The 14,173-nt window shown below is 41.2% G+C and overlaps 1 protein-coding gene across 1 annotated transcript; it reads left to right on the forward strand.

Annotated features, from left to right (window-relative positions):
* Positions 1-1,036: 1,036 nt before the first annotated feature.
* LOC122042025 (protein GLUTAMINE DUMPER 1-like) lies at positions 1,037-1,673 on the forward strand. The gene has a single exon (XM_042601979.1). The coding sequence runs from the start codon at positions 1,199-1,201 to the stop codon at positions 1,604-1,606; it is 408 nt and encodes a 135-aa protein (XP_042457913.1). The 5' UTR covers positions 1,037-1,198; the 3' UTR covers positions 1,607-1,673.
* The last annotated feature ends 12,500 nt before the right edge of the window (positions 1,674-14,173 follow it).

Here is a 14,173-nt window from a genome sequence, read left to right on the forward strand (position 1 = left end):
GTTATAAAGTTCTCGGCTGTGGCTCGGTCGCCCGATACTCAGTCTTGAGCGGCCTATATATTTTGTCATCAATATAGTCGGTGATTTGGGGTTGGGGAACACCGACGATATCTGGGATTACCTTCTCGCTAATTTCGTAGAGTTTAACACTCCTCCATGCTGTGAGTAGTTGTTTGATGATACACGCACCACTTTTGTGAGACCTCTCGAGGAACCCCCACATGTTGTACGACTTGAGGCCGTGGTTCTGGATGACAATATTGAGGGCCCGCACGAGATTCTTTAGGCTGAGGAACAAGGGCTACGGGGCGCTCGAGGGCAGGAGCGGGTGTGATAACCTCCTTCCGGGCAGCTTAAGCTTCTTCTACATTGATAAATTCAATTGCTCGTTCAATCAATAGATCAAAGTTGGTTGGAGACTTTCTAACTAAATCCTTGAAGAAATTATTATCATTAAGTTCCTGAGAAAAGACATTTATTAGAATCTTCGTGGTGGCCGTGGGAACCTCCATGGTCATCTAATTGAACCTCTTGATGTAGACTTTTAGATAGGATCATGTAGATAGCGATGATTTTTTAATAATTCATCTCTATTTAAGAACGGAATTTATATTCTATGGCTAAGTTTGGTTATAACTATGACAATATTATTAACGAGTTTAGAGACAAAATTAAATATTCTGACAATAAAATTTAATATTCATCTCTAAAATTAACATAGAATTTATAAATTTTCATCTCTATTTTATAGCAATGAATCATTTAATTTAATCAATAAATTTAGTAATTGATTAGTGATGAATAATTCGATCGCTAAATATTTTTTCCAGGTGTCTCATCACATCACCAAATGCGATTGCTGATCGACCATTAATGCCTCAGTGCGCAGTAGCTTTACATATACATATTGCCTACATATTGCTTTAAAGTGACATTTAACATTGACGATTATACGAAGAAAATTAAGGATTAATGGGGACGAGTTCAGTACCCATCCTCCAGTGACCTCTCTCCACTTCCTTCTTGCATTCAAAACCCCAAAGAATCGGTATTCAATTTTAAGGAACCGAACACATACTTTCACAATTTTTTGATTTATCTTGTTAATTACAACCTCGCCCTCGGCTATCCTACCTCTTATAAATATCCCCAAGCTTCCATTTCTCCCATCGCCATTTCTCGGAACTAATTAATTAAGATGAGGGCGGGAGTAACCTCGAACGCGACCGCGATGGCGGAGCCGGGGGCGGCTGGAGGCTATTCGAGGTGGCACTCGCCGGTGCCGTACTTGTTCGGTGGGCTGGCAGCGATGCTGGCCCTCATCGCCCTTGCCCTCCTCCTCCTCGCTTGCTCGTACTGGAAGCTGTCGAGGCGCCCCGAGAGGGATGTCGGCGGAGGCGAGGCCGAGGGCAAGATGAGGTCGGAGGCGGCGGCGGTGTGGCAAGCGGGCTACGAGGAGAAGGTTGTAGTGATCATGGCGGGGGAGGAGAAGCCGACGTACCTGGCGACGCCCATTGCTAGCCGAGCGTCGTCGTTTGGCGATGGAGGAGCGACGAAGCTGGAAGAGAAGGATTTATACCGTGCCGCTCTAGATGTAACTTGTTGAGGTTGCCAAGAACCAGTTTATATTTCAAGTTTCATATTTTATGAAAAGAATATAATACGTTTGGAAACTTCAAAATTTAGAAAATCGTTGAAACCGAATTAAACGGCAGCTACAGGGGATTGTCCACCAAGCTATGCTGTGCTGTTCCGGCCCCACTTCTCCCTCCACTGAAAGATTCGTGCTATAATGATTGCTTTATGTGACACTGCGAATCGATTGGGCAATTCTTACTTTTTCGAGCATATATAGTTGCCTTTTTCCGGTGCGATGCGGCCATTCGGGAAAGAAGATGCGTAGAAATTTGACAATAGGTGTCTTTTGCTCAATCAGCCACTATTTCGATATGGTTTAGCTTCAGCTTCTATGTGTTCAATGGCGAACAGTAGAATAGTAGTTGACTTTAAAACAGTCGACGAGGTGACGAGAAAGAGAGACAATTATGGGGCAACATCTTTGAATAGAACAAATATAATTAATTATATCGTGAATGCTCTATTTTATTTTATATATATATTGGGATTTTATACTGGCCCCAGAGATGATTTAAACATGCGCACGCGGACACGAGCACATGTAGTTTTGCATGCATCCGCATGCATTTTCACCCGCACACTTGGCAAAACACGAATGACAGACATATTAACCTACTTATGGCTGAATAGACAAAGACATGCATATAATTTCAATACCTTGCTTGGCCCATGAAAATGAGATGAAGGAATGAGGTCAGACATTCAATCGAACAAACAAAAAAAAAAGTACGTTCTGACTAAAAGTCAGAAGGGAACGTGGCATGCACTATCAGTCTGTTTCCACTTTCGAGCTAGCCATCGTGGTCTGAACATAACCCACTACCGCCTGGTCTCCACCTGAAAGCAAATACCTTGTAATAATCCACAAAATGGGAGAGTCAGATGTAAGTAGTGACTGCAACCCAATCAATCAATATTAGAGTTGTCAGATGGGTCAATCCGTGACAAGGCCGGTCGATCCGTGGCGGGCTAACCATTTGGCAGGGTAGGGCGAGCCAACCCGCCAACTTGGCTGGTTGGAAAATTTCCAATCCAACCCATTCTAAGGCGGGTTGCGGGTTTGGCGGGTCAACCCGCGGGCCCATCAAAAATTTAAAAAATATTTCATATCTTCAACATTTTACTTCGAAAACGTTTTCTACAATTTAATATATACATAAACATGTATTTTAAATATAAATGAACACAAACGAGTACTTATGTTGGATGAAAAGTACTATTTTTATTTCAAAATTATAACAAAAAGAGATAATAAATTGGCCTAAAACTTAGTTTACATGTGTTTTTCAACCCGCGGGTTAACTCAAGCCCGAGCGGGCTGACCCGCGCGGGTCGCGGGCCTAGGCAGGTCGGCCCACGGCGGACTTGGGTTGATAAAATTTCAACTCAACCCGCTTAAATTGTTTGACGGGGTGGACCAACCAGACAGGTCCAACCCAAATTGACGGCTCTAATCAATATCACTTTAAAAGAAAAAATAAATAAATAAAGTCGTCTTCTCCCAAATGATTTTATATTTTCTAGCAGAGAATAAATTACGAGAACATTTAATTAACACAATAATATTTTAAAGAGAGATTAGATATTCAATAAAATATTTTATTATTATGAAAAATTATATATTTTAATTTTAATTTTATTAAAATACATAGATTTTGTGTTGGTCAATCATAGCCGAGAAAGTTAATGTGTAAATTATATATATTTAACTCATTGATCATGGTTGAAAATTAATTTTAAAAATAAATTTAAAAATATTTTAGAAAATCTTGATGAAATATATTTGTTAATATAAATCACCATTGATTAGTTAATCATAAAGTTAGAGTAAAATATTAAAATTTTTAATTATTTTAATTTTATATTATTCTTTGAAAAATAAGATGTATTTTCATTAAAAAAAATTATTTTTTTTCATAATAGTATGTGACATAAGTAATGTCTACATAAAATTTTACGATTTTTCAAAAATCTTAAAATTTTTATGTATTTCTGAATTTCGATTTGAAATTGAATCTGAAAATCAGACAAACAAATCAATTGGTACTTACAGTAATCGATTGTGATCCTATCCGGAATCTAAGTTAGACGAAGGCCAGTTGAGATGGTGTTGGCATTGGCGAAGAGGTGACTTAGGCACACCTAGTGTATGTGCACCGACAAACCGAACCCCCACGTGGTACTCCTGGACAATGGTAATGAGACCGACAGTACTTTGACTCTGCGCACACTCAGATAAGCACACGAAATGTTAGAGACCATAAACTAGGGAAAAAGTCCCCGGCACAGGCCCTCCGACGCTCAAGTCAAATATTTTTTTTCCCAGAAGAACAATGTACGAAGGAAAGAGAATTGTAGAAGACGAGTGTGTATGTGCGCGCGTACCTGGCTAAGGGAGACGACCTCCCTTTTTATATGATGCCACGTACTTTTAGATCCTGCATGCTGTCAGAGAATGTCGGATGTCAAGGCCTGTCGGGTGAGAGAGAGTGTGTACGGTGGCCTCCTATTGATGGAAGGAAGGTTCCATTCATAGGCGATAGTAGACCACTAGAATATTCCCTGACGCATGACAGTTATTCTCTGACAGGAGGTTACGATTCTCTGACATTGTTTGTCGCTTAGCGCTTTCTGTCCCACCCTAGTTTAGCTACAGGCAGCTCGGGATGACCGTTCGGGTGTGCCACCTGACTTGAGTCTTGATGAGGGGGATGAGTTGTGGCGAGGGCCCCCTCTTTCACGCTTAGATCGCTAAAGGGTCGACCGGGGAGTTGTCTTACTGAAAGTATCAGGCCTGGCTATACGGCCGGAGCTGAGGAAACCCGACCAGTGGGGTAGGTCAGGCACTACTCCCGGCTACGTCTTATGTCTCAGATACGTGACCTCGCTCTATCTGTACCCAACCAGGAATTATGCGGTTGGTGACATGAGGCGGTCTAACTCCTTCTTTCTCCTACCTGTTGCTTACTATATCCCCTTGACTTCTAACTACCACATCCCCTTGACTTTGGACTATCCTTGACTTCCACGTCCTCTTGACTTCTGACTACCTGGCCTTATCGGGCCCCTCTTTACTCACCGTATCACAAGCCTCCCCTCTAAGTCTAGTCGAAGGAGGCTCATGTCCAACTAACTAGACCCAACTCGAGTTTCATTTACTTCGCCTTTATGACTATAAATGCTACTTCTTTTCCCAGACCGTCGGTATTGTAACATGTTTAATTGCTCAATTAACCTCGAGCGAAGAGTCACTTTAATCTCTGCAAAAGTCAACTTTTCCCATCTTTCTCTTTAAAAGGGACTGACCCCTACCCACAGATACATACTTTCCTTTAACTAACATCCACTAATCATGGTCTTGAACTTTGAGTTTGGTGAACTACAACACCTTCGCCAACAACTGGCTCATATGACCCAACTGTTTGTCCAAAAGGATATGATTTAGCCGAGATGACACACGAGAAGGACTTTCAGTCTTGCCTTCGTAGGGAAATTAAGAACTCTGGCTAGTTGCTAAATTACGAGAACATGCTGAGGCAACACTGAAACAGAAAGCCTATTTAGACCTGGAGAGCCTAGCTCAATTCATGATCTATTTGAAAGAGAAATATGCTCTTCCATGTCCATAATGCAGGAAGAATCAAAGATTAAACACTCACAACGCTAACGCTAAGGATTTACTTGGTATCCACCTCAAGAAGAGGTGACTAATCCAAGGATCCACATATCACACTCTCTCCACCAGTAAAACACTCCTTCTCGGTCGTAGTCGGAGGCGGAGAAGCCTCGTACAAACCCACACAATAAAATACAACACACACAAGAAGAAAAATATAAGAATACAAATGAGAACTCTTTCTTCTTGCTTACTTGTTGCTTGTTGTTGCCTTTTGAACCTTGGAAGTACACCAACACTTGTCTCCAAGAGCCTCCAAGAATCGTCTATGAGCAGTGGAGAATTTGCATGAATCATCACTGAGATCGCACTGTAGTCGCTGAAGAATCATCGTGAAGAAGACGCTCGTCGACGGCTATAATCTGCGCAACGGTCTAATCCCAATCGATTGAATGCCTCTCAATCGATTGGGAAAGCTTTGAATCGATCGGTCGATCGATTCAGAGCACCTCTGTGTTCTCTGGAAATAGCTTGAATCGATCGACCAATCAATTCAGGCTTTCTCGCGATCACGCAAAAAATCCAGCCTGTCCCCAATCGATCGGCCGATCGATTGGAGGTTCCCAATCGATTGGGAAAGCTTTTATGCGTGCGACATAAGCTCTCAATCGATCAACCGATAGATTGGGCCATCTTTCTTTGTAGCGCACCTCCAATCGATCAATTGATCGATTGGACTTTGGTTCAATTGATCGGTTGATCAATTAAACCACCTTTGGCTTGCCTAAAATCAAGTCCAAGGTCTCCAATTCCAACATCTGGTCAACCGTGACCTGTTGGAACATTATGCTTGGCATCCGGTCAACCTTAACCTACTAGGACTTCTTCACTAAGTGTCCGGTCAATCCCCTTGACCCACTTGGACTTTTCTCCTCGTGTTAAATGTCCGGTCAACCTTGACCCACTTTGGACTTACCGTCTTGTGCCAAGTGTCTGGTCCTTCATGACCCACTTGGACTTCCTTCCACCAGATGTTCGGTTACCCTTGACTCGTCTAGATTTTTTTATGCTAAGTATCTGATCAATCCTTTGACTTACTTGGACTTCTCAATACCAGGTGTCCGGTCAACCTTGACCCACCAGAATTTCCATGTGCCTGGCTTCACTCTCCAGGTCTTTCCATCTGCCTAGCTTCACTCACTAGGACTTCCCATCTGCCTGGCTTGACTCACCAGGACTTTCACCTAGCTTCACTTTTCACCTGGCTTCACTCACCAAGATTTTTCCACTATCAGACTTCACTCACCGGGACTTTCACTTGCCTGACTTCACTCACCAAGACTTTCACCTAGCTTCACCCACTAGGATTTTTCAACTGGCTAGCTTTATTCACTAGGTCTTTCACCTGACTTCACTCACCAAGATTTTCCAGCTTTCTAACCTCCAGTTAGGACTTTCCCAATCAAGTATCCAGTCAACCCTTTGACCTACTTGACTCTTCTTCACATCTAACTGGTCAACCTTGACCAGAGGAGAGTTGTATCAACAATCTCCCCAAATGGACGATTGTATCTGCAATCTTCATGTATTGTCAAATATCAAAATCCAAACATCAAGACTCAAGCCTAGGGATATTGCACCAACAATCTCCCCTTTTTTGATGTTTGACAATACCTTTAAGTTAGGTTAATCTCATAGCCTCAACTTCCTTTCATGCCAAGACATGAATGAGGATTTCCTTCATTCTCCCCCTTTCCTAGAGGGTAAACTCCCTCTTTAGGTAATGATGGCCTAACTTAAATCATACATTCTTCCCCTATTGGCATACATAAAAAAACTCTCCCCTTGAAGAGTTACTCATCGTTGTTCACAACTGCATTCGTTATTCACAACACCACAATGAAGGTCCTATACCCTTCATTATCTCTAATGCTCACCCTTAAACATTAACCAACCCAACAATGAAGGTCTCATACACTTCATTATCTTCAATGCCCACCCTTGAGCATTAAATCTCTTCACAAACACAATGAAGGTCTTATACCCTTCATTGTATCCAATGCTCATCCTTGAGCATTTTTCAAGAGAAGGATATACCACCTTCCATGGTTTCAGAAAATAATTTTCATGTCCTTAGCGAGTGACTCCCCCTAAATACATGCTCGTAACTTCTGTCATTGCACCAACAATGACTTGGAATCCCTAAATCTTTAGGAAACCTAAATTTAGAAGTTTTGAGCTTCAAAAACTTCAATATTGAAACCAAACCTCAACCTAAACTCCTACTTAGTCTCCCTTAACCAATCCATCCTTGTTTTCATTATGAAAACTCCCACTAAATGTATACAAATGTGTGTCAAGGGGTTAGGAATGGTTACCTAGACTAAAAATGGTTTAAAATACTGAAATTAGATATTTACAGTCGAAAATAACTGCTTTCTCAGTCGATTAAAGTTGGGACTCGAACGATTGAAACCATTCCAATCGATCGCCTGATCGATTCTGTGAGCTTCTGTTCGCGGAGAATGTGCTTGGATCGATCCACTGATCGACCCATACTTAAGTGGATCGATCAGCTGATCGATTCAATGAGCTTTTGCTCATGGGAAACCCCTCTCAATCGATCGCCCGATCGATTGAGATACTCCAATTGATCGGGTGATCGATTGAAGGTCTGATTTCCTGAAAATGAATTTCGACCGAAATTCAAAAACTTTCCAAAAATTCTATAAAATTCAAAAATCATAAAAAAAAAAAAACTCATGTAGACATTACTTAGGGTATATACTATCATGAAAAAAAATAGTTTTCTATGGAAATACTTCATATTTTCAAAAATTGACACAAACTTGAAAACTTGTAAAAACTTTATGTTTTCTTCTAGTTTTGTCTAACTTTTCAATGATGATTACTATCAAAAGATAGTCTTCACCAAGGTTTTCCAACGTACATTTAAAATTATTTTCAAAACCAATATCTAACCATATTCTTTGGGCTCAATGCATATGACTTGTACATTAGTTTTCCCAATGATTGAAAAACACATAACTATGTGTTTTGATGAACCTAAAACTCAAAAAGAATGCACTAAATCAACATCTTGAGTTTTGTTCATCATCCTAACATCTCACTTGTATCTAATGTGTACTAAAACATACACAAGTCACCTTATAGGTATTTGTGAGATGTAAAGTTTGTTTTGCCCTAAACTAAGGATCATGCATATCCACCTAGGCATTTTGAATTATGAACATCTACCTAGGATGTTACTTGTTAGTAAATGTCATTATCCTTAATTGCAAGGAATTAAAAAATAATGCATGATGAGTTATGACATACATCAAAATGAATAATTTTCAAAAAAAAAATATTATAACTACATGATGTACGTATAACATGACATGGTATTTTTGTATTTTTCATAATAAGCACGAATGCAAAATATGATGCCATGACATATGATGAGCAAACAATCATGGCAAATTAGCATAAATAAAATATACCTAGATTACTTATCTAAGTATCATTAACCTTAGCTAACTTAACATTAGTCCTAGATTGCCCACTTTTTCTCAAGAAAATGTCAAACTCTCAATTTTGGCATTTCTTTTTCTTTTCGTAATTTGTGTCAATTTAAATTAAGCATAATTCCTCAAGGTTTGACATACTTTACTCTTTCAAAGAGTAATCATTTAAATTAAGGCCTAAATTTTGCCCTTAACTTCTTAAGAAAATACCAAAATCTCAATTTGGCATTTCTTTTACTCTTGATTTGTTGTGCCAATTAAAATTACATCAAATTTCTCAAATTATGACATATTTTACTCTTACAAAGAGTAAATAAATAATCCACTTCATTTTCAAAGGTTAATAATAACCTTGAAAATGCTCTCCGAGTATCAACTTCATCAAGGTTGGATTAACTACCCTTCCAATTAGAGTTGACACTCTCTAACCCATCTAAGGGGTAGAGAAAATACTTTTAGGAACCCAAAATCTATTGGTGCTCCTTGACTGCTCTAGGTACTCACTAGGGATAACCTCCCTAGTTACCTTTCTAATGACCTTCCTAGGTTTCTTAGTAGCCTTAGTCACCTCCTCTAGATCAACTCTAGGGATTGCTTCCCTTGTGACTTTCTTAGTGACTTTCTTAGACTTCTTAGAAGTCTCAGTCACATTTGTCGTTGCAAAAATACTCCTAAGGATAACTTCCCTTGTATCCTTGACTTGACCCCTAGACCTAGAGTTGGTTCCATAGCTATATGGAACCCTATGGTAAGAAGTCACATCCTTCTTAGCCTTAGGTTTGTATCCCAAACCTCTATGGCCATTGGATGACTTTTGTATTCCTAGACCTAGGTTATGCTCATTTTGCCCTTTTAGGATATATTCCATCCTTTTTAGGGTCTTTTCCATTTTATCAAGCCTTGACCTCAAGACTTGATTTTCTTTCCATAAATCCCTAGATTTTTTTTTCATTTTGTCCTTGAACATTTTTATTTCTAGTCCTATAACTATGGTCCTTAGAGTTATTGCTTAAATTTTTATTTACCTTCCTAATCCTAGGTGTGGTAGTCTTAGTCTGAAGAGCCACATGATTTTCATTAATTCTATCATGCCTCCTATGTTTATGATAAATAGCATTAAAATGATATAGGTTAGAACTAGCATGCTTTTTACCATGAGTTAGAGAGATAGACTCAATAAATGATACCTTGGGTTTTACCTTGGAAGCTCCCCCTCGACTTGTGCTTCCTCCCTTAGGCTTGACCGATTTCTTCCCCGTAGGACATTGACTTTGATAATATCCTTTTTGCTTGCACAAGAAGCACATAATGTGCTCCATGATCTTCTTCATTGTGGGGACGGTCTCATTGGGCTTCTCCTTGCCCTTTGGTGCCACTTGACCCTTCTTCTTGGCCAATTTAGGACACTTACTCTTGTAATTCCCTTTTTCCCTACGCTTAAAGCAAATGATATGATTTTTATTAATAATAATTGAAACCTTTATACCTTCACATGTAGGGGAGGCACTTGATTCTTTTGATCCGGATGTAGAGGCTTCTTCTTGATCTGATAATGATGGTCCATTCTCCCCCTCAATCCTAGAGGTGGAGGCTTCTTCCTCTTCGGATGTTGAGCATCTCTCAACTTCCGAATCCTCATGCACATGAAAAAAGGAGTACACTCCTTTGCCTTTATCTTCGTGCCCTCGTGAGGATGGACTTTTCTCTTCTTCTTCCGATGTTGAGCACCTCTCAACCTCAGAGACATCTTCCTCTTGGTTTTGCTCCAATGAGTTGTCCTCTTTGGATTTGTCTTGATTTGGTACAGTGGAGGATTTTTCATGAAGCTTGGCCAATTTGCTCCATAGTTCTTTGGCATCTTTAAATTCTCCAACTTGAGCCAAAATATTGCTTAGCAATAAATTGACCAATAGCTTGGTCACTTTGTCATTTTCCATGCTCCTTTGAATTTGCTCTTGGCTCCACTTACTCCTCTTGAGAGTTTTTCCCTTTGAATTTGTTGGAGCTTCAAAACCTTCCATTAGAGCAAACCATTGCTCTATCTCCATCATAAGAAAATTTTCAATTCTTGCTTTTAAAGAATCGAAGCTTGTGGATACAAATGGTGGAGGCACCTTTGTGTCGAATCTAAGTCCATCTTGGAATTCCATCTTGAAGTTGAGATCTTGATGAATTCTTTGACTTGATGAATTTTGCTCCAACTTCTTCACCCTCTAGCCTTTTTGGCCCTTTCAGTGATGATTTCGGTAAAGAGCGACCTCGCTCTGATACCACTTGTTAGGGTCGAAATATGCTAGAGGGGGGGGGGATGAATAGCTCGTCGTGCTCGGTGATGTGCTTCTTCGATGATGTGCAGCGGAATAAAAAACAAGCAACACACTCACAATGCTAACGCTAAGGATTTACTTGGTATCCACCTCAAGAAGAGGTGACTAATCCAATGATCCACACACCACACGCTTTCCACTAGTAAAACACTCATTCTCGGTCACAGCCGGAGGCGGAGAAGCCTCGTGCAAACCCACACAACAAAATACAATACATACAAGAAGAAAAATACAAGAATACAAATGAGAACTCTTTCTTCTTGCTTACTTGTTGCTTGTTGTTGCCTCTTGAACATTGGAAGTGCACCAACACTTGTCTCTAAGAGCCTCCAAGAATCGGAGAAGTGGAGAATTTGAGTGAATCGTCGCTGAGATCGCACTGTAGTCGCTGGAGAATCATCACGAAGAAGACGCTCGCCAACGGCTATAACCTTCACAACAGTCTGATCCCAATCGATTGAATGACTCTCAATCAATTGGGGAGGCCTTGAATCGATCAGTTGATCGATTTAGAGCACCTCTGTGCTCTCTAGAAGTAGCCTGAATCGATCGACCAATCAATTTAGGCTTTCTCACGATCGCGCAAGAAATCCAGCCTGCTCCCAATTGATTGGCTGATCGATTGGAGGTTCCCAATCTATCGGCTGATCGATTGGGAAAGCTTCTGTGCGTGTGACATAAGCTCCTAATCGATCGACCGATCGATTGGGCCATCTTTTTTTGCAGCGCACCTCCAATCGATCAACTGATCGATTGGACTTTGGTTCAATCGATCGGTTGATCGATTGAACCACCTTTGACTTGCCTAAAACCAAGTCCAAGGTCTCCAATTTCAACATCCGGTCAACCGTGACCTGTTGGAACATTATATCTGACATCCGGTCAACCTTGACTTGCTAGAACTTCTTTACCAAGTGTCCGGTCAATCCCTTTGACCCACTTGGACTTTTCTCCTCCTGCCAAATGTCTGGTCAAACTTGACCCACTTTGGACTTACCGTCCCAAGTGTCTGGTCCTTCATGACCCACTTGGACTTCCTTCCACTAGATGTCCGGTCACCCCTTGACTCATATGAATTTCCTTGTACCAAGTATCTGATCAATCCTTTGACTTACTTGGATTTCTTAATACCAGGTGTCCGGTCAACCTTAACCCACTAGGATTTCCACATGCCTAGCTTCACTTACTAGATCTTTCCATCTGCCTAGCTTCACTCACTAGGACTTACCATCTTCTTGGCTTGACTCACCAGGACTTTCACCTAGCTTCACTTTTCACCTGACTTCACTCACCAGGATTTTCCCACTGTCAGGCTTCACTCACCGAGACTTTCACTTGTCTGGCTTCACTGATCAGGACTTTCACCTAACTTCACCCACTAGAATTTTCCAACTGCCTAACTTTACTCACTAGGTCTTTCACCTGGCTTCACTCACCAAGATTTTCAACTTCCTAACCTCCAGTTAGGACTTTCCTAATCAAGTATCCAGTCAACCCTTTGACCTACTTGACTCTTCTTCACATCTAACTGGTCAACCTTGACCAGAGGAGAATTATATCAATAATCTCCCCAAATGGACAATTGCATATGCAATCTCCATGTATTGTCAAACATCGAAACTCAAACATCAAGACTCAAGCCTAGGGATATTGCACCAAGAGAAACAATTGCTCAACAATGGCGCATTCTTCAATTGACTAAAGTTGAACTAAAACAGGCTCAAATCCACCTCAAAAAATCAGGTCAAGCAGAACGCTTTTACCCGGGGTGCCAACTCCTTGCTGGCACCGGAAGAGAAATTTAAGCACTTAGATGGCCATTATGTTCTTACTGATTTAAGAGTAAGATTTTGAGAGACACTCCCATGTAATTTATCAATTAAATATAGGCCTGATCAGGTTTCAATCTTTATTCATGTCCTTTTACCTTTTTCCCACTAGAACTCCCCTATTTCATGCAGACATCCTTAATAAAAAAAGGCTATTTTGAATAGAAGATGCTCCGCAAATTATGTGACGGTAGCGACATTAATCACCCCCGATAAAACTACTTCTCTAAGCCATGGCAAGGGCCCTGCTCGTCTATTACCCTTGCTGTGGTGAGTTTAAAATATTGACTGAGAGGTAGTTAGTGAAGGCCTTGCTCGCTTATAACCCGTGTTGGGGTGAGAGTCTGGAATCTCGACCAGGGGGTCGTTGGTCATGAGAGCATGTTCACTTATAACTCCCGCTGGGGCGAGAGTCTAGAATCTCGACTGGACGGTCGTTGGTCGTGAGAGCATGTTTACTTATAACTCACGCTGGGACGAGAGTCTGGAATCTCAACCGGGAGGTCATTGGTCATTAGAGCATACTCACTTATAATTTGCACTGGGATGAGAGTCTGGAATGCCAACTGGGAGGTCGTTAGTCATGAGAGCATGCTCACTTATAACTCGCGCTGGGGCGAGAGTCTGGAATGTCAACCGGGAGGTCGTTGGTTGTGAGAGCATGCCCACTTATAACTCACGTTGGGGCAAGAGTATGGAATCCTGATCGAGAGGTTATTAGTCATGAGAGTATGCTCACTTATAACTCGTGCTGGGGCAAGAGTCTGGAACGTTGACCGAGATGTCGTTGGTCGTGAGACTATGCTCACTTATAACTCACACTGGGGTGAGAGTCTGGAACGCTGACCGAGAGATTGTTGGCCGTAAGAGCATGCTCACTTATAACTCACGCTAGGACGAGAGTCTGGAATGCCAACTGAGAGATCGTTAGTCATGAGAGCATGCTCACTTATAACTCGCGCTAGGGCAAGAGTCTGGAATGTCAACTGGGAGGTCGTTGGTCGTGAGAGCATGCTCACTTATAACTCACGCTGGGGCGAGAGTCTAGAACTCCGACCGAGAGGTCGTTGGTCATGAAAGCATGCTCACTTATAACTCGCGCTAGGGCGAGAGTCTGGATTGCTGACCGAGAGGTCATTGGTCATGAGAGCATGCTCACTTATAACTCATGTTGGGGCCTAATTCTAGAATCCCGACCGGGAGGTCGTCGATTGTGAGAGCATTCTCACTTATAAC

This window comes from Zingiber officinale, chromosome 1B (assembly GCF_018446385.1).
Source record: "Zingiber officinale cultivar Zhangliang chromosome 1B, Zo_v1.1, whole genome shotgun sequence".
Classification (NCBI taxonomy): domain Eukaryota; kingdom Viridiplantae; phylum Streptophyta; class Magnoliopsida; order Zingiberales; family Zingiberaceae; genus Zingiber; species Zingiber officinale.

What these genes read in the sequence shown, in the direction of transcription:
- LOC122042025 (XM_042601979.1), top strand. Translation starts at nt 1,199, where the DNA reads ATGAGGGCGGGAGTAACCTCGAACGCGACCGCGATGGCGGAGCCGGGG.